The 19,939-nt window shown below is 41.5% G+C and overlaps 1 protein-coding gene across 1 annotated transcript; it reads left to right on the forward strand.

The window, feature by feature from the left end:
- The first annotated feature begins 9,505 nt into the window (after nucleotides 1-9,505).
- Nucleotides 9,506-13,302, forward strand: LOC119246583 (cilia- and flagella-associated protein 251-like). Its single transcript, XM_054695623.1, has 3 exons — nucleotides 9,506-10,366; nucleotides 12,044-12,257; nucleotides 13,083-13,302. Exons 1-2 carry the CDS (start codon nucleotides 9,778-9,780, stop codon nucleotides 12,223-12,225), a joined length of 771 nt encoding a protein of 256 aa, XP_054551598.1. The 5' UTR covers nucleotides 9,506-9,777; the 3' UTR covers nucleotides 12,226-12,257; nucleotides 13,083-13,302.
- Nucleotides 13,303-19,939: the final 6,637 nt, after the last annotated feature.

The following is a 19,939-nucleotide window of genomic DNA, read 5'->3' on the forward strand; positions in this document are numbered from 1 at the left end:
TACACTGCTGAAGGGAGCAGCAGGTAAGACAGGAGAGGTCTGCTGTGCCATGTGGGTTAGCTCCCTGGCTAGGGATCGAACTTGTGCTGCAAGTGGCTGTGGATAGCTTCATAGTGCTGAGACTTAACCCTTTGTGCCACCAGGGAGGAACCCCTAGCATAATTTTTCAGGGTTTTTGAGTTTCAACATTACATTCTACGTCAGGTGTGCTACACATACACACATACACACATGCATGCAAGCAAAAACTGACCTCAGAGACATACATACAATAACAATTCAGAACATGTGTCTATGGGTGAGAATATTGGTCAGAATTCAACTGGGCAGTTTTAATGATTGTGGCTGGGCTTCTTTGCACCGTGTGTGTTATTTTTCTGTTCACTAAATTGGACAAACTTCACTTCAGAAAACTAGGTTATTTGACTCTGGTTCACTTGTCTTTTACACACCATTAGTCTTTGCATGTTCTCATGGTGATGGGAAAGTGCAGGAACTAAGACTGAAATGCAAAAGTGTTTTCCCATGCCTCTAATTTTGCAGTATGACTAATATCTCATTGGCCGATGCAATCAAATGAACAAACTCAAAATTGGTGGATGAGGAAATGTAGTCCATCTGCCAATGGGAACTTCTGCTAAGTCATTAGAAAAAATAGTGTAGATTAATAATATATAAATCAAATAATCTATAGGAACAAAAAGCTATCTTTAACCCCTTGCAGTATATAGGAGAAGGCTACACTAGAATTAAACCTGCAACCAAATTAAATTCAGAAAAGGAGCAGCAATAATCAGATATCCAGGATTAGTCTCAGCTGCTGCTGTTTTTCAGGGATGCAACATTGTGGGGTTGTTACATGTTTTTCATTAGAATATATAAACATATATTTACCATTTGACTTACAATTCCATATGTAAGTATGTACCCAAGAGAAAAGGAAATTCACAGAATGATTTGAACATGAATACACACAGCAGTTTTATTTGTAATAGCTCCAAACTGGAAATGACCATAATGTCCATCAATTGGTGAATGAACAAACTACCCATCCAGAAATAAAAAGAAATGAAATACTGATCAATGCAACAACATGGATGAATGTTGGAAGCACTAAGCTGGGTGAAAGAAAACATCTGTAAACCAATCTATAGTAACAGATCATATATTATTTGTTCCCTAGTGTGTGGAGGTGGTATTGACAGAATAGGAGGGAAAGGGAACTTTTGAGATTGATGGAAATATTCGAGATCTTAGGTTTGGTAGTGGGTACAAGGGGGTGTATGTTTTTCAAAACTCAATGAACTCTACATTTTGAATTAGTACAGTTTATTTTTTTTATAAGTTTACAACTCAAAATTTGATACTTATCTGTATCCCCTTTATATTTCTCGGGAAAGAGAAAGAGAAACACATTTACAGTAAACATCACCGCTTAACAGAAGGTAGCTTTGTGACGTGAACATTCAGGTGTTGGAAACAACTCAGTCCTTCAGGAAATTAGTCACCACAGGCATATAGAAATCACTCTCCAGTCCATGGAAAATTTCACCCTCACTTAAAGACAAGGCTGTGTGTTTGTGTGTGTGTGTGTGTGTGTGTTAACAAAAGGCATGCTATTTTCTACTTTTGTTCTGATTATAAAATTGCTTATTAAAACATCAAACAAGATATTAAAAATTATCAAGGAAATATATCTCATTCGAAATTCCATCACAGAGACATTGTGAGTGTAAAAATTCAGGTTAATATACTCGAAAGTTTTTATTTTATTCAAATACAGACACACGTGTATATGTTTAAATAATCTTTGTGGGTCCTTTCTGGTGGCGCAGAGGTTAAAGACAGTGCTATCCAGTTATCACCAGCCACTGGGGCATGAGTCTGCTCCCCGGCCAGGATGCTAACCCACATGGCACAGCAGTCCTCTCCTGTCTCGCCTGCTGCTCCCCTCAGCAGTGTATTTCTCAAGTAGTAATATTCTCAAGTAGATCTGCCTGTTCTGCTCCCCACTCTCTCTGGTGAATCCTCTTGCCCCCCCATACCCATGGTTTGCACCCCAGTTCTTGTATGCATAAATAAATAAATCTTTAATAAATAAATAATCTTTGTAAGTTAGCTTAACAGATCATAACCCTGTGTTTTAAAGTTTTGATTTCTGTTGCTTCTTATCCAACAACAATAAACAATTAGACCGTGAAATTTGAAAATGCATCATTTACAAAAATATCTCCAATTTGAAAGATGATACATACACACATATATATTACAAAACATGCATAAGATGTATATGTGGAAATCTACAAGACACTAGTGAAAGAAATCAAAGAAGCAATAAATAAGTGGAAAGATATTTTTTTAGTGTCACACAGTAGAACTTGGCCACAGAGGGACTGGTGCTACCAGGTTGATGCTCCTGCTGTTTGCTATGCTGTGGGTAATAAACTGTTTTGAGCTGATCTATTGAATTTTGTTGTCTTCTTTTGGTACCTGTGGAGTATAACAAGCCAATATGTTTTCTTACTTAGTAATTTCCTTTAGAGTCTAGTTACTCCTTTACAGCCTTTATGAAGTTGGGTTCCTGCAAGGATTGGCACAGCAAGCAAGGTGCCAATATAGAAAATGACTTATTGGAAAAGAAAAGCAGGGGACCCATGAGCTAAGTTCAGAGATATGAGGAAACGCCTTAGGATTTAGGAAGCAATGTGTTTGCTCAAATAATAGATTAGGGAGAGAATCAATAGTCTATTTCTCGAACAGAAGATGAATTGATGGGTAGATACTAAGTGACAAGAGACATGATTGCAACCAGTTGCCCAAAAGGTGCCATCATGGTCGATTGCTCCCCTACAGAATGAAAAACAAGTGGTAAACCCTTGATTTCTGTCAGAGAAAAATACACAAATGCACTCTGTTTGAAAACAACAACATGACCGACCACACACAGAGTAGTAAGATGCACTCAAGAGGCAAAGGAGGGAAATTTGAGCCCACCTTTGTCAAGACATGGGAGCTGATAGAGATTCAGTTGAAACATGTAGGGCCAGAATAAGAACTCTTACACTTTTAAGGGGTGAATGGTAACAGTACCCTCACTTACAACCCCGTAATTCATACAGAATATTCAGTCAAGACAAAATACTATCCTACAACAAGATTTTCTACAACTTAATGGTCATCCTGGGGAAAATACCAAGGAGGAAGGTGTTCAAAGCACAATGGCTGAAACTGTTCCAGACTGACTGTATTGTGACCAGAATGACATCTCAAAATGAGTTTCTCGCCCAGAGGCTGATTGATGAATACTTAAGTTCTCCCTCCCCAAAGTAGAGCACTCTACTGACTTTGTTGTTAGTAACTGGAGACCCTGCACGGGTGGCCATGGTGATATTAGTTCAGAAATTTCCGAAAAGATAGACACTGCCTCAACCAAGTTAGTTTCTTCAATTAGAGATAAAACCAAGGATGGGAGTAAGAATAAATTCCTTTTAAAAACATGTAGTCATAAGTCAATGTGGATTTGTTGCTAAATTTGTGGGGGGGGGGAGTTTAACAAGAGATTAATAATGGGTTGAGCATCAAAAGAGTTTGGTCCAAATAGGAACTATGCAGGCAGTAGAATGGGACACAAAAAGGCAATTGTCTATCCAGTTTAAAAGGAAAGTGTCTCTATAGAGCCATGGAAATCAATCTCCCTCCACACGAAGAATGAAGAAGCCAACTGGCTACCACAGAGGGAATTACTTAGAAGTACCTCCAGTTTCTGACCTGTATCCGACCTGATACAGTGCACCTGTATCCTGATAGGAAGTGGGGACTATAAGTAAGCCCCCAGTAGGCCATAAGCTACAGCAAGGGCATAATAGGGCAGATAATAAAAGCAAGAGGTACAATCTTTTGTGATTTGTTTGGAAACTATGTCCAAGCAACTGTCCTATCCATTCTGTAGATGTGCAAAGGCCACTACTGAATTGCCTGAACTTAGAAATGATTTAAAATAGGGGAGGAAATGAACTGTAACCATTGGATGGGGCCTTTTAGACTCTGTCTGTGCACTTCCGATTAATGTATAACTGCTATTGCTCACTCTTACTGCTTCACGTATAACTTGCTATCGAAGTTTTACATGGATGTACTGTGAGTACTCAGACAGCCTAAGGGGAGACACTTGCAGTTGTGAAGAATCCCTTGTACAGTAGTGATGGTGAGAAGATTACACCAAAACTGCCAGTAGACTTCCACCTGTCCTCCATATTATACTACAGAAACGATGTAGAATTCCAGGAGGAGAAAATGCAATCAAAGGCTTGACTTAAAGGCTACCTCAGCAACCTTATATTTGGTGCCTGTAAAACACCAAGGGTCTCTTGGAACTTTAGGTATCTTCTACTGATAGCTGTGGTGATTTGAACTTCGAGCAAGAGAGACCACCTCCATCTGAAAGTGCTTCTTTGAGTTCTGAACTCACTGATTCACTGACAGAGCCATCCACTACATGACTTGGGAAAAGGTATTGGCCTGCTGGTGGGCATTTGTGGGACATGAGAGCCTTTCTCACAAATGACAGGTAATATCGCATCCGCACAGCCTCATCTTGAGTTTGTTCCACTCAGATATTAACACGACAGTTGGAAAGGTACAATGATTTTTTTTAAGATTTTATTTATTTATTTATACAATCACTGGGTATAGGCAGAAGCACGGGAAGGTGAGAGAATTCACCAGAGCCAAAGCGGGGAGCAGAACAGGCAGACTGATGGAAGTACACTGCTGAGGGGAGCAGCGGGCGTGGCAGGAGAGGTCTGTCGCGCCATGTGGGACCCTCGCCGGTGGCTGGGGATCGAACTGGCACTGCAGATGCTGCAGGCAGCTTCACAGCCCAGTGCTCAACCGCTGCACCACTGGGGAGGCCCTCAATGATCTTTTATTAAATGGAAATGTTGTATTTGAAACGCAAGCCTGATTCTTTAACTGTCCTCCTTATATGGGCATCCCTTTAGGGAATGTTTCAGCCCTGCTTGTTCAATTACAGGGACGCTTTTCCTAAACTTTATTTTTAAAAATTTCTTACATTTTGTTCACTTTTGTACTGTATTTGATTTCTCCCCTCAGGTGTAATTATCCCACCACCGCAGCACCTGTGACCATCACCATAGTCCCTTGTGCTCTTCCCTCCCCTGTTCTGACCCCCCTCCCCCTCCTTTGCTGTATGCCTCAGCTCTGTGGTTTGCCTCTAAGTTTTGTCTTTTTCCTGACCCTTTGTTCAGTTCCCTTATATTCCCCCATAAGTGAGACCATTGATATTTTTCTTTTTCCTTCTAACTTACTGTGCTTAGCATAATCCCTTCCATCTCTACCCATGTTGCCACAAATAGCATGAACTGATCTTTTTTGACTGCTGTATTATTGCTGTAGTATTCCATTGTGTATATATACCACAGCTTCTTGATCCATTCTCTGTTTTGGGGCATTTAGGTTGTTTCCATATTCTAGCTATTGTAAATAGTGCTGCAATAAACAAGAGTACAGGTTTCTCTTCGGATTAGTGTTTTGGTATCCTTTGGGTATGTTCCCAGGAGTGGAATCGCTGGATCATATGGCAGATCCATTTTTAGTGTTTTAGGGATCCTCCACAGAGCTTTCCATAGTTGCTGGACCAGTTTGCATTCCCACCATCAGTATAAGAGGATTCCTTATCCTCCATATTCTCTCCAGAACTTGTTGATGCCAGTTCTTTAAATATGGGCCATTCTCACTGGTGTGAGGTGGTATCACATTGTGGTTTTGCTTTGCATTTCCCTGATTATAAGTGATATTGAACCTTTATTCATATACCTGTTGTCCTTCTTTTGAAAAGTATCTTTTCAGCTCTTCTGCCCAATTTTTGATTGGGTAGTTTGCTTTCTTTTCGTTGAGTTGTGCAAGCTCTTTGTAGATCTTTGATATTATTACACAGGGAAGCTTTTAGCTACCTTGTGATCACACTTCCAAGAAATCCCTGAGGATGCTTGACCTTGGTTTCCTGATGTATTCGCCAAGATGAAAGCTAATAATGTCATTGGGGATTGCAGTTTTTCAGCCTTTATAATCACCCTAAAATATCTTAGTTATATAACAAGGGGATGGTGAATCCATCCTCTTGCTTTTACTGTCACCTGGCTTCAGACACTGGGCATTGTGAGTTATAGGTTACAAGGAAAATGATCACAAGGAAAGTGACTGATAAAATTTGTGAAACCTAGATTACCCTTGTGGCAATTCATTGGGTACCAATAAAGGACAACTAGGAACATTGGACTTTTACTATTGTGCCATTGCCCATGTAACCTGGTACCCAGATAGATGTAGGTTCAACTGGGAAATGGATAAATAAAAGGAAGAGGTATTGACTCCTGGATTAGGACAAACAGACTATTTGCTCATAAAAGGAAAACAATAATCTTAGTATCTGAGGGAAAGCAACAGTCCCAGTATCTGGAGTGGAACTCCATGTATGTTGGCAGGTAGGGGGATAGGAGAGCAATCAGTGCTTTATCTCCTCTGTATCCAGCAACACAGCTTGGTAAATATCTTCATGGTCCACTTGAGTTAAATGGTGGCGGCAGCTGACTGAACCACTGTAAGGTTGGTCATTCCAGCCACATGCTATGGGATTAGAAAATATCCCATGGTTGGGCCTCCCCGGTGGTGCAGCGGGTTGAGCGCAGCACTGTGAAGCTGTCCGCAGCCTCTGCATCGCGGGTTCTATTCCTGGCTGGACAGGGAGATTCCCACATGGCGCGGCAGACCTCTCTTGTCGCGCTCACTGCTCCCCTCAGCAGTTTATTTCAGTCCGTCTGCCTGTTCTGCTCCCTGCTCTGTCTCTGGTGAATCCTCTCACCCTCCTGCGCCTCTGGCCTATACTCCAGATACTGTATAAATAAAAAATAAATCTTAAAAAACAAGAAAATATCCCATGCTCATGGCCATCAACTTTAAACCCTTTCATACATATACAAACATGCTGACCATACAACCTGTTTCAGTATGACTGATGCAAATCCACATGGTTTTCCTGAGGTACCCATGGCACCCGTGGCACATGTGGACATTAAAATTGCATCTACTCTGAGGCACTGCCCATGTGGCTTTACCACACCAACATAAAGGTGATCCAAATCAAGTGTAAGAAGTCCCTTTAGGTTATAGACCACAGGACATCTTTCCATTGGGCATATAGGTGATTTTTAAATTCATGTATTGCCTCCTGGAATTATCAGACCGATTGGATGACTTGTTACACCAGATGAAGAGGGATGTCCTATCTGGGAACACATTGACTCTGGTTCTATATCCCTGGCATCAATAGCCACTCCCTAGAGACTATGATAAGGAACCTGTCTTTAACTGCCATAGTCAATAAGATGGCACATGCTCTAAAAGATCAGCAAATGAGTCTAAAGTTCCTTGTAGGGCTGTAAATAGATAACTGAGAGTCAGTTCACGGGGGTGGTCCAGGCTCAATAGGGAGGACTATATATGGTCAGCCACATCTTCTTCACATTTGTCTGTATTCTAGCAACCAGATGGAACAGCTCAGCTAATGCATCAGTTCAAGCACAGAACTTTTCTCTGCAGTCTGGTAGACACACTGAATCAAAAACAGATACTTGATGCTGTGTTCCCAAATTTAGTGTACATGAATCTGGGAACGAAGGAATGAAAATGTGTGGGATGTGCGGGAGTCCGATTCCATCTTCTGACATTTGATGGTTGTAAACTCTTAGGCCTCAGCCTTCCCTCTTTCCCTCCACTTCACATCTGGGGAGGCTGACAAGAAACCCTAAGTAATGTCATCAAAAGACCCGTTAGAAGGTTGGAACCATGTGCATCTGAACCCTCATCTTTGACCCCATTCCCTAATCAAAACAAAAACCTAAAGCCAGTCTCCTTTCCCCCTCTCTAAAATGGAGACATTTTAGATCAGTTTAAGAATGTTTCTCTACTCTCCTTAAATCCTCATGATGTACCTTCCTGGTATGTGTAGGAGTGGGGTCATCAGTCTTGTTATCTGAAGCAAAATTTAGGTGTGAAGGGGGAGTCCAGCCTTTCTTAGTAGAGTGACTACAATAACTCCCCTCACCATGGTTCCATGCAGTATGCTTGCAGATATCTATGCTTCCCATCCTGGAAACATTAGGGTCTGCCATATTAAAAGTTCTGGGTCTTAGGAGGAACCTTTCAACAGAGGATACAGGTTGGGTTCGACTGAATTTGATGCTACAGTTACTACCTGGTCACTCCAATCTTTTCATGGCATTGGGTCAGCAGGTAAAGAAAGGAGTTCTTGGAGAGGTGGAGCAAGTTGACCCTGATCACCATGCAGAGACATGAGTTGTTGCTATGTAGTAGGGATGGGGGGAGTATGTTGGAACCCAGAGAATTCACCAGGAATTCTTTCTGCGCTGTGCCCAGTAACAATCGTAAACAGAATCAGTATAAAATAGCTGTTAATTTCTTCATAATTTTAAGAATTGGCTTTTGTCTAAGTGAGGCTTAGTGCAACAAAATCTTGTAGTGTTCTGTCAGAAATGATTCTAGGAAGTCTGCCTTTTAATGTGTATCATGCTTAGTCTACTCCTTTAAAAGAAGTGTCTCTCTCTCTTTTCATTCTTTAGAGGCTTGAAGCAAATTCAGCAGTGTTGTTTAAACACCTTTCAGCTCCGGTTTAACACCTGAGCTCCGTTCTAACTGCATCCATTTCAGTGTTGTATTTTTTTCTTTTTTTTTTAAGATTTATTTATTCATGCATACAAGAACAGGGGTACAGGCCAGATGTGTGTGTGTGGGGGGGGAGATGTGAGAGGATTCACCAGAGAGAGCGGGGAACAGAACAGACAGATGGACCGAAACACACTGCTGGGGGGAGCAGCGGGCAAGACAGGACATGTCTGCTGTGCCGTGTGGGGATCTCCCTGGCCAGCTGGGATCGAACCGGCACTGCAGAGGCTGGGACAGCTTCACAAGCGCTGCGCTTAACCGCCTGCGCCACTAGGGAGGCCCTGTATGGTTTTTCTTACGTAGCCTTAATACTGTAAAACTGTCCAAACTAAATTTTCCCTCTCATCTGGTAGGTTTTTACTATTGCTGAGATCTGAATTTTACTTTTTCAAAAAAATTCTGTCCCTATTTGGCACAAGCTGTCTCCAGGCAGAAATCGAGGAACAATTTACACATCCTGTGCAACACAGCACCTCCAAATCAGGGCATTTTAGTTTTACTAGTTCTGGCAGAATTTAAAGAACAGGACATTCTGGGTTTAAGGAGTAACCCAGACTCTAAGGTCTTAAAGGGAAAGCGATGAACAACCCGAACTCTGGTAGCTGAGAGTCTTGAAAAGCCATTGGTCTTAGGACTTGTCGATCATCACCTCTCAGCCAATGAGTTTAGAGTTCATGTTGGGGAGGTGGCGGTTCCTGCGCCCATCCTCTGCCCAATCAGAATCTTTCCCACTTTGTCTATCGCCACCTCAGGCACAGCCTGGCTGGGCTGCTCCCCAGGCTGCGCCCCTGCACTTCCTGTCACATGACCTTGGCAGGCCCCTCGCAACCCGACCGTTAAGTTGTGCCCTCGGAGGACAACTTGACTACCCTCCCCCACCCCACTTCCCATCAGGCTCTGCTGCCAACAGCTTCAGAAGAGCGCCAGTCACCGCGCTGGGAGCCATTTTCACCACCTTGGTCCCGGCAGCCACATACTGTCTCCAGTTTAGTCACGAAGTGGGGCTTCTCTCCGAGCATGTCTTCCACAAAAGAGCGAGGCCTTCCCCCAAATGACTCGAACCAAGCCACAGGTGGGATGGGTGGTGACCCGGGGTCCATCAGGGGCGGGGCGGTGCCTGCGGAATTGTTGGCCGTGGCTGCCGAGCCCGCAGCCCCTAGGGATTTCCAGGCGCTTGTGGAAAACTTCTGGGAGGAAGATATTGGGCAGGAGGCCATTCAGATGATGGTTGAGGAAAACTGGAATGTACAGCCATTAGATGAGCAGGAGGCAGTTGAGGAGGAGGAAGCTGAGGAGGAGGAAGAGGAGGAGGAAGATGAGGAGGAGAAGCAGGAGCAAGATGACGATGAGGAAGACAAGGAGGAGGAGGAGGATAGGGATGAGGAAGGGGGCGAAGGAGGCGAGCAGGATGAGGAGGAGGGAAAAGAGGAGGAGGACAAAGAGGAGGAGGAGGAGGAAGAAGAAGAGGAGGAGGAGGAAGAAGAAGAAGAGGAGGACTACGAGGAGGAGGAGGAGGAAGGAAAGGAGAAGTACTGCAACGAAGAAGAGATTGAGAATGTTGTGGACAAAGAGGACGACCCGGGTGTAGAATTCCTGGAGGATTTCTGTGAGTTCCCCACCGCACGGTTTGATTCCTCTTCCGGGGTCCAGTGGGTTCGTCTCTGGTGACCGTGTGGCGCCCCCGGCCACGTGGTGGTCAGGCTCCCTCTCTGGAGCCCAAGAACCTGGGAGAGGGAACCCCATCCCGGGAACCGAGGTCTGGGAGGGCCAGGACCTCAAAAGGGATACCTCACCTCGGGGCTGGAGCAACCTGCAAAAGGGACTGCATGCTCGGGAGGCGGAGATCACTTCATGGAGGGTGAGGTCTGGGGGCATGATTTCTCGAATTCCTGGGGCCTGGGGACCCCAGGAGGCCAGGGGGTGGTGAATGGAAGCAACACCTTTAGGCTCTTTAGCCTCTGTTTACGTGGTTGGTCCCCTTGCAGGCTGCTCTTCGCATTTGGTCCTCTTGCAGGCTGCTCTTCGCATTTGCTTAGGTGGTTAAGCAACAGGTCAATGTTTTGTGTTTTTTTTTTTTTTTTAGGATTTATTTATTTATACATAGAGGAACTGGGGTACCGGCCAGAGGTTCGGGGGGTGAGAGGATTCACCAGAGACAGAGCGGGGAGCAGAACAGGCAGATTGAAATACACTGCTGAGGGGAGCAACCTGTGAGGCAGGAGAGGTCTGCTGCGCCATGTGGGTTGCTCCTTGGCCGGCTGGGGATCGAACTTGTGCTGCAGAGGCTGCAGATAACTTAGTAGTTTGCATCTTAACCCCTTGCGCCACCAGGGAGGCCCGCGACAGGTCAATGTTTAAAAGCAAAACAAAACAAAACTTCAGGCTGAGTGGACCCAATTCTGTAAAGACCTTGACAGTCTAGAGAAAAAGGGATGATTTTTACCTGCCTCTCTCAGAAAAGAGGTTTGCAGTCATGATGCAATTTATGAGGCCAGAGAAGGAAGTGAGTGTTTGGGAGGTAGGTTGGGAGGAAATGGAAAGAGAACTTGAAGAAAAGAGGCAAACAAATGGTACATACCTACCTCACTTTGGCTTGATGGTTTATTAAAAATGTGAAGATTCTTGGTAAGATGATTGGAGAAAATGATGAAATGGCAACTGGAGTATTTTTTAGAGATTGAGAAACCAGTGAGCTTCCTCATAGAAATTGTCTTCATTTTACTTGAGTTTTATTGATCTGCCTAATTATATGTATATAAAACTAATGATTATAGTTAGTTTACATAACTATAATTTTGGAAGAACAGCTTCACACCTTCATGTGTCAACGCCTTGCCCTCCACCAAAGCGCCAGTGCCACCACCTTGTCAGCCTCCCTCCTCCCTTCCCTCCTCCCTCCCCCCTCCCCTCCTCCCCTCCCTCCATTCCCTCTGGAAATTAGTATATTTGTTATAGAGTTTAAGAATTATTCTTGTTTTGTTGGTTTGCCTCATTGGTGATTTATATTCTAAAATTTCTTTAAACACATTTTCCAGTGAAGTTCTAACAAAATATTCCAAATACAATCAGAACCAGCCGATTCTGATCTTTTCTTCTCCTGTGAGCTAGAAGTCATCAGCAGCACTGGGTGTAAGATATGCTGGAAAGGGAAAAAAAACATGAAAAACTATCAAGCAGCAGAAATGAGGACCATGAAGTGTTGTATCGAACAACAGGAACATGCCCAGCTATTTTTTAAAAAATGTATTTCTAAAAAAAAAAAAAATGTATTTCTATTCTCCAGTTTATCCTGAAGGCACAGTAGTGGATGTCGTTACTGATTTTAAACTGGAATATTTTTTCCGCCATCTTCTGATCCCGAAATTTATGTCATTCTTGGCTGAAAAAACAACTGAATATAAGTTTGAGAGCTCTGATGAAGAGATTGAAGTGATTGAAAGTGGGGAAGAGGAAGAAGATCCCTAAATGGATGTGAACCCAACAGAGGGAGCATACAGGTATTAATGTGTGGCCTTGATGATTAATTAACCAAACCCTAACACATATCTATACTGACAACTTTACGTACTTCATTTACAGCAGCAAGTTCTTTATTTTGTAGCTATAAGACCACTACAGATGGGAAATTAATCACACCCGACAACAGACAGCGCTATGTTTTTTAGAGAATGGTCACCAGATGAAGCAGCTAAAGGGGTTAAGCCATGCACTATATGTGCCTTCATCACTTGGCCATAGAAGCGTAGCCTCTTATAATATCAATGACTGAAATGTTAACCTTTTACAAAACAGTAAAAAGTTAAGGATTTCAAGTAAGACTGCATTTCATGATTAAAATATATTCAGTTTAGATTTTTGTATTTCATATAGCATTCAAAATGAAAGGAAATTAGTTATGATTATTTACCACTGAATTGTAATTAAGTCATAGTTTATTTCCTCTATCCCCCCTCCTCTGGATTTTCATAGTTGTGGGTGTCTGATAACATTTTACTTTATGGATAAGAAAACTATAGGTCTGAGGGCATGAAAGACCATATATTATTTGTGTAAAGAGGACAGGTTTTAAAGGTGGCTTTATTTAAATCACAGAGTGACCGCACAAGAAATAAACTAAGCGTAGTGATGGGCAAGAAGGTAACGAGGTTGGTGTGATCGTGTTTGAAGGGTCAGGATTAGTCAGGATTACAAGATGTAAACATTGTTTTTCCTCTATAGAGACAGTAGTTTACAGGTTTATATAGGATTAACTCTTATATTCAGAAAGTCACTTGTATATTAATAATGAGTAGTTGTTAATTGAGTCTAATTTCATTTTACAGTTGGAAGGCTTAGGAAAGTGGATGGTGAAAGAAAAAATGAATTTGTTCCTCGTGGAGCTTCTGGTTTTCTGTATCCCAACATACTGGTTTTGTTTCAAAGTTCAACATCCCAAAATGTTATGAAATGTCATCTGACTTTACTCTTACTGAGAGACATACTTGAAAACATTTGTTCACATTAAATAAAAGCTTGTTTGAAATGAATAAGCTCCAGACTTTTTTTTATATAAATAACACTGACACAAATCTTTGTATCTTTTCTATTTGTTTCGGCCCCCCTTACGGTCATTGAAAGGAATCTCTTTCAACTATTTGGCAAGCCTGTTATGAGTTCTTTTATTGCAACCCCAGTTGAATAAAATAGAGCTGTGTGTAACAATAGAAAAGATGGTCTAGTCTCTAATGTAACTTATTGAAAGACATTGATGGGTGACTTGCAGTGCCTGGAGACCAAATGATGCTATTGGGCTGCTGCGGACAGCATCAGCATCACCTGGGAACTTGTTAGAAAGTAAATTCTCAGAACCCACGCAGACCTACTGAATCTGAAATTCTAAAGATAGGCTATTAGCCATGAGGGTTTTACAAATCCTCCAGATGCTTTTGAAGCACACTGAAGTTTGAGAACCAGGAGTTTAGAGCAATGGGAGAAGACACTGAAATTTACCCACAAAAGGACCAAACTTCATTCAGTGACTTGGTACTGTTGTAGGTAAACTGAACAGGATAGAAGGATCTTAGAAAGAACCTGGAAATCTCAAGGCCCTGACATACAAAAGACCCCCTAGGGGATGTGTTAGTTTCCTGGGGCTGCCATAACAAATTGCCACAAACCAAATGACTTACAACAAAAGAAATGTATTCTCTCACATTTTGGAGGCCAGAAACCTGAAATCAAGGTGTCAGCAGGACTGTTTAAATTTTAGGGAAGGGCCTCCCTGGTGGCCTAGGGGTTAAGACTCAGCACTGTCACCACTATGGCCTGAGTTCAATCCCCAGGTAGCAAGTTAACCCACAAGTGGCAGAGCAGACCTCTCCTGTCCCACCCTTTGCTCCCCTCTGCAGTGTATTTCAGTAGATATGCCCGTTCAGCTCCCCACTCTGTCTCTGGTGAATCCTCTCACACACACACACCCCACCTCCGGCCTACACCCCAGATCTTCTAAGCAAAAAAAAAAAAAAATTATAAAATGCGATAAATTTTATGGATAGCAGGGAAGAACTGAATTGTGGAAGGGTACAATTGAGTTTTTAACTTATTTGTAGTCTTATGTTTCTTAAATTGGGTGATAGGTGCACGGATGTAGTATTATCTGTACTTTTGTATAGGTCTAAGATATTTTCTAATTAAAATTAAGAGGAAATGGAAAAAATAAGCTAATATCTGTAAGTTGTTGAAGGAAAACAAAAAGTGGAAATTGTATTTGACCAGAGTAGAAGATTAAAGGGGAGGGCCAAGTCTTTGAGGGTAGAAGGCCTTTTTTCCAGGTTCATTTAAAGGCTGCCTGAGTGCTTGCTACTTAGCATCAGGTCCCTTTTCTATTTGCTGTGGTAGCATGTCTCTTAACCTAGTGTATATTAACAGTATTTGTATGCATATATCTTTCCACCCACTAAAGAGTGAGCTTCTGAATGGCTAAAATCTTACGGGGTTTTATTTGTGTCTTTGACAGAACCTAGCACTCTTTTTTTCTTAATGGGTGCTTCATAAAGGTCTGTTAAACTGAAGTTATTGTAATGGATCCACAACCCTTTTCTGTCACTGGTGTTGACATTTTAAAATGTGTTATCATGTAGCAACATGCAGTATCTCTTATGGCTAGAGCAAAAAAAAAATGTGTAAGAGTTTTGGTCACCATTGTTTAATGAAAGAGCAGTTCAAGTAGGGTATCTTTGTGGTATCATTTAGAAGACTTCGTATTGGTTCTGTTTGCTTCATACCATGCTGGCAGTGTTCTTGTCTGCATATGTGAGCACGCGTGTGTGTTTCTGCATATATTCAGTACATGTTATATTAAATTATCTATGTGGGCTTTAAAATCTTAAGTGTTTCTGTAATGTAAAACCTGATAGTTGGCTGACAGAACCTGACAGTTCTCTTTATAATGCAAATGTCTAACTTAAACATGGATGCAAGGCATCCACTTCAAGTGGTGCCATGTCCCAAGCCCCAAGAGTGCTGAATGTTCCTCTTCACCAGGTCTGCGCTTCTGAGGGTTAAGTGGTACTATCAATATTTTACTCCAAGAACTGAGAGGAAACCAAGAGGTATTGGCTATATGCAGGAAATGGGGGGGCAGGTTGGCTACGTCATCCACATATGTGCTTGGAAGCCTCTCTTAGTGTGAGAGGAAGCTCAGGATACATAGAGGAGGGGCAGGCTGAATACTAGGAGTTGGGTGTGGACCAGAGATCTGAGGTAGGGGAACCTGTTCTACTCACATCACTGGAATGGAACTTTGGGGAGTACAAATTTGGCAGCCAGACCCTAAGCTAATGCTCAGTAATCCCAAACACTAGCATTCGTATTCTTGCCCTTGAATTGGGCAGGACCTATGACTTCCTTCTACACCCAGCAGAGGGGATCCCTGGGGACTCCAGGTATGCAGATAGATAGTTGTAGTAAATATTGAACTTCACCCAATCCACCATTCCAAACTTACACCTGTTACTGACATGTTTGTGTTTTTAAATTATCTCGATAAATAAGAAAAAATATTACGAAAATATACTCAGTGTCCTAAATCTGACCCCAGTCTATCAGGTCATTTATGAAGGTAAATTTTTCATAGTATTAGAATAAGATATTGTATTTAATGGTTTACTAATTAATTTAAACCTTTCAAATATATTTTTCATTAAGTTGTTAGTTTATTAAAGTAACATTGCATTATAACATATAAATTTGAGATGTGCATGATTTAGAATCAAGGTGCATATACTACTTAAGTTCACCACTAAACGTCTAGTTCTTTCACCACGCATTGTCCCCTTTGTCCCAATTCACCCACCTCCCTTCCACCTCCCCTTCTGGTAATCATTAATTTCTCTTATAGTCCAGATGTTTATTCTTATTTTATTTAGTTCAGCTCAAACATTTTTATAGATGACATGTAAGCCCTCTGAAACCTTTGAATGTACAAATGTTACACATTGTCCACTTTAAATAATTGTTTATTATCCCTTCCCCTTCTTTACTCCTTATCACATTTCATTACTTAAGCACAGAAAACTATGCTGCCTCTTGTTTTGGAAATGTCCTCTGTAGCTGGATACCATAGTCTTTCTAAAGGGTTTGGACTTTAGGACCTAGGCCCCTGGCATAGATAAAATATAACAATCAACGGTCCTGCTTCTCTGCCCAGGCTTAAACACATCCACCCTCTCTCCCAGTCATCTCACTTTCTCCTCGCATGCTGTATACCTAAATTCTCTTACTCAAGGCCACTTCTTCCTCATGTGAATAGTCCCCAGGAGGCGACCAGCCACCAGCTACTTCAGGTATACCTGTATGGAGCTCATTTTAAGATCAGAATCCGTTTTAGGCTCAATAAACTATTTGCTATAGGAATAAGAAGGAAATATAAGCTAATACATCACCTATATGAGCCTTAAAATGCTCCACACAGCATCCTGATTTGCCAGTCACTAGCAGTGCCATTGGATATGCTGAGCGGTATTGACCAGGGGGCAGAGAAGCTTGCCCAGCAACCTGATCCTGTTGCAGAGTCTATTCTTGTTCTGGGGCCTGCTAAAAACTGGCAGCCTTTAAGCCACTCAGTAAATAGGTAGAAGTTGTATTCCTGAATAAGGTATATGTTGCTTTCAGAATTAAAAAAATCCTGGTAATCATTATACCTATTTCTTAATAGTACTTGAGGCCTGAAAGGGATTTTTCAATATACTGTAGACCTCTAGATGCCTAGCTGATTCACCAAAGAAGATAACCTCTGAAGTTGTGTAGAGTTTATTTCACATCCTGTGGCATGCATCCCACCACAGTGTCTAAGATAGTTGCTACAGCTTATTCATTAGGTCCAATTAGCATGATAGCATCAATGTAATGAGTCAGTATCCTGTGGAATAAAATAATGTCCTGTGAAGTGAAGTGGCAATTAAGCTACCTGCAGACTAGATTATGAATGACACAGGGCTAGAGCATTAATATAGTCCTTTGTATTATCTCTGTGGGTAAGATTATTCTGATTACTGATCTACTCTCCCCTTTACTACAGTAACTTTACCCACTTTGTCTTTGTTGCTTACGTATTGTTATTTAGTCTCTGTTACCCTGGGGTCACAATATCCTCACTGAGTTTAAGAAGCCAAACTCAATGTCAGTAATTCAGACTGTCATTTTTATCATATAATACCTGTCAGAGTACTTACTGGAGAAAATCCACACATCCCTCAACACCTGGTGTGAACTTTCTATGTTGGTGAATTTTTTTTCTCTATCTGGTAGTTAGGGCTATTTGAAGCAGTAATGTACTAGAGTAATGAGAACATTCCATTGCTATCATAGGCTGTAACATAACACAGGGACACAAGCAACTAATAAAATATTTTGTGCTGGATTAAGTGTGTAGCGAGAGGCTACAACAGTAAGGAGGATAGCTCAGTAAATATGTCACAAAGTCCAAAGAAGGGGATGAGAGAGTTCACAATTGAGATGATATCTTTGGGAAGAAAAATCCAGAAAGTGGCACCAGCCAGCGACAAAGCCTCTAGGCAGGAGCAAATTTGGCACTTTGGAGGAAAATCAAGGAAGCCAGATTGGAACTGAGTGAGTAAGGAAGAGAGTAGTAGGAGATGATGTATGATGTCAGAGAGGTGATGAGGCCAGATTGTGATGAGTCATACAAGGCCACCAGAAGAATTTTAGCTTTTACTTTGAGAAAAAATATGCAAACAGTTTTAGCATTCTAAGTAGAGAAGTAACAAAGCAGTGATAACAAACATACATAGGTTTTACTCCGTGTAATACTCTGTTGGAAACTTGACAGGTATTAATGTATTTAATCCTTACAACATTCCTCTAGTAGGTATGTGCCATCACCATCCCCATTATTCAAATTAGTAAAAGAAGGCAAAATTGATTAGGAAAGTTGTCCAAAGCTACAAAACTACTACATGGAAGAACCAGATTGCAAAGCCAGACAGTCTGGACCCAATGTCCATCCACTTAGCTGCTATATAAAGCTGCTTCTCCTAATGGGACTTCAGTTTTAAAAAGCTCGCTTTGATTGTTGTCATCAAGTAAAGTGTTCAGATATCAGTTAAGTCCAGTGCCATCCTTGCTTTTAGTGCTGCAAAAGACCACTGTGTCAGGTCAAGCAACAGATGAAATCTTGAGTTCAGTGTCAGTAGTTACGCTGTAAAATACCCATCTTTGCTCAACAAAAACTGGGAGACTAAGGAGCAACAAAGGCCTGTACCTCCACAGATGCACCAAAAAAATAAAACTTTAGAATCAACTGTGTCAGAATTCTGGAATGTAGTCAAAGAATTATAGTGACCAAGTGAATGTTGGATTCAGAAAAAGGGGACAAATATAGGAGAGCTTTGTGACGTTTGATTTGGCCTTGCTCCACTGCCCTCTCCAGTGTGATGAAAGTCTAAAGATGGTAGTATGTATGGGTACCTGATTCCAGAAGGAATAGAGTGGAACTTGTTCCCAAGGAATTAAGTTTGTCTGTTTTGATCTGTCTGGGGACCCCTTAAAAGGTCTCATGCCAAAAAAGCACTTGTCTTTGTTTTGCTAATTCAAAGCTCTTTCAGGGCAGAAAAATGGCTAAGCAGGGGGTACTCCTTGAAAATACTGAAAGGCAAATGAACAAGCCTTTAGTACTCGGGGCAAAAGATTAGAATTTGAGTAAAAAAAAAAAAAATCACCAAAAATCTGGAAAAGCTGAAGAGTGTTACTTGGAATAGGGCTTTGGAGAACTTTCTCATATAATGGGAGATTTAAAAGACCACCAGGGCATGATGCATTTTCAGACATGTCTTTAGAAAGGGCTCTGCATTTACCTCTGGCTTATTTTAGGCTCAGCACAAACAAAGTAAAGGCAAGCTAGAAAAGATAGTGAAGGAAAGTATAAACAGCTGGGAGTACATCAAATTAAAGAACTTCTGTACAGCAAAAGAGACATTAACCTAAACAAAGAGACACCCCACTGATTGGGAGAAAAATTTTGCACGCAATACTAACATTGGCACAGTTTTGGTGGAGGGTGAGTGAAGCATGTGCACATACGGAGATGTGAAAATGTACCCCCCCAATTATATAGCTATATAAACAATTGAAAAGTTAATAAAATTTGAGAAAAACAAATTAATTTGTCAAGTTGTATTTTATGACCCAGAATGTGATTTCTCTTGGTGAATATTCCATGTGTGTTTGAGAAAAATGTGTATTCTGCTGTTGTTGGGTGAACTACCAAGTATCTTTTTAGCCCATTTCTTCATTTCCATATTAATTGCCACTATTTTTGTTCAAATCAACATTTTTCACCTCAATGACTGTATTAGCCTCCTACCTACTTCTCTGCAATCAGTCCAGTTCTCTCCAATCGGTCCTCTGGAGTGCCTTCATCGTCATAAATTATATTATAAATTGATGTCACTTCCCATTGCATGTGTTGTAAAGTTTAATCCCATCAAGTTGTCATTTAATGTGCTGAATTATCTGAGTTCTGATTACCTTTCCAATCTCATCTCTCCATTTCATGTGCTACTCACCAGTCATCTTGAATAACATAAAATGTTCTCTCATGCTTTTGTGCATTGTCATGCTGCTCCTCCTGCCCACCATCCTCTTGTTTCACCTGACTAAACGAATTCTACCTATTCTTCAG

This window comes from Talpa occidentalis, unplaced genomic scaffold (genome assembly GCF_014898055.3).
Source record: "Talpa occidentalis isolate TD23 unplaced genomic scaffold, MPIMG_talOcc4v2.1 talOcc4.15, whole genome shotgun sequence".
Lineage (NCBI taxonomy): Eukaryota > Metazoa > Chordata > Mammalia > Eulipotyphla > Talpidae > Talpa > Talpa occidentalis.

Coding starts and splice junctions, on each gene's coding strand:
- LOC119246583 (XM_054695623.1), top strand. CDS start 9,778: ATGTCTTCCACAAAAGAGCGAGGCCTTCCCCCAAATGACTCGAACCAA. Junction 10,367..12,043: donor AGAATTCCTGGAGGATTTCT/GTGAGTTCCCCA, acceptor TCTATTCTCCAG/TTTATCCTGAAGGCACAGTA.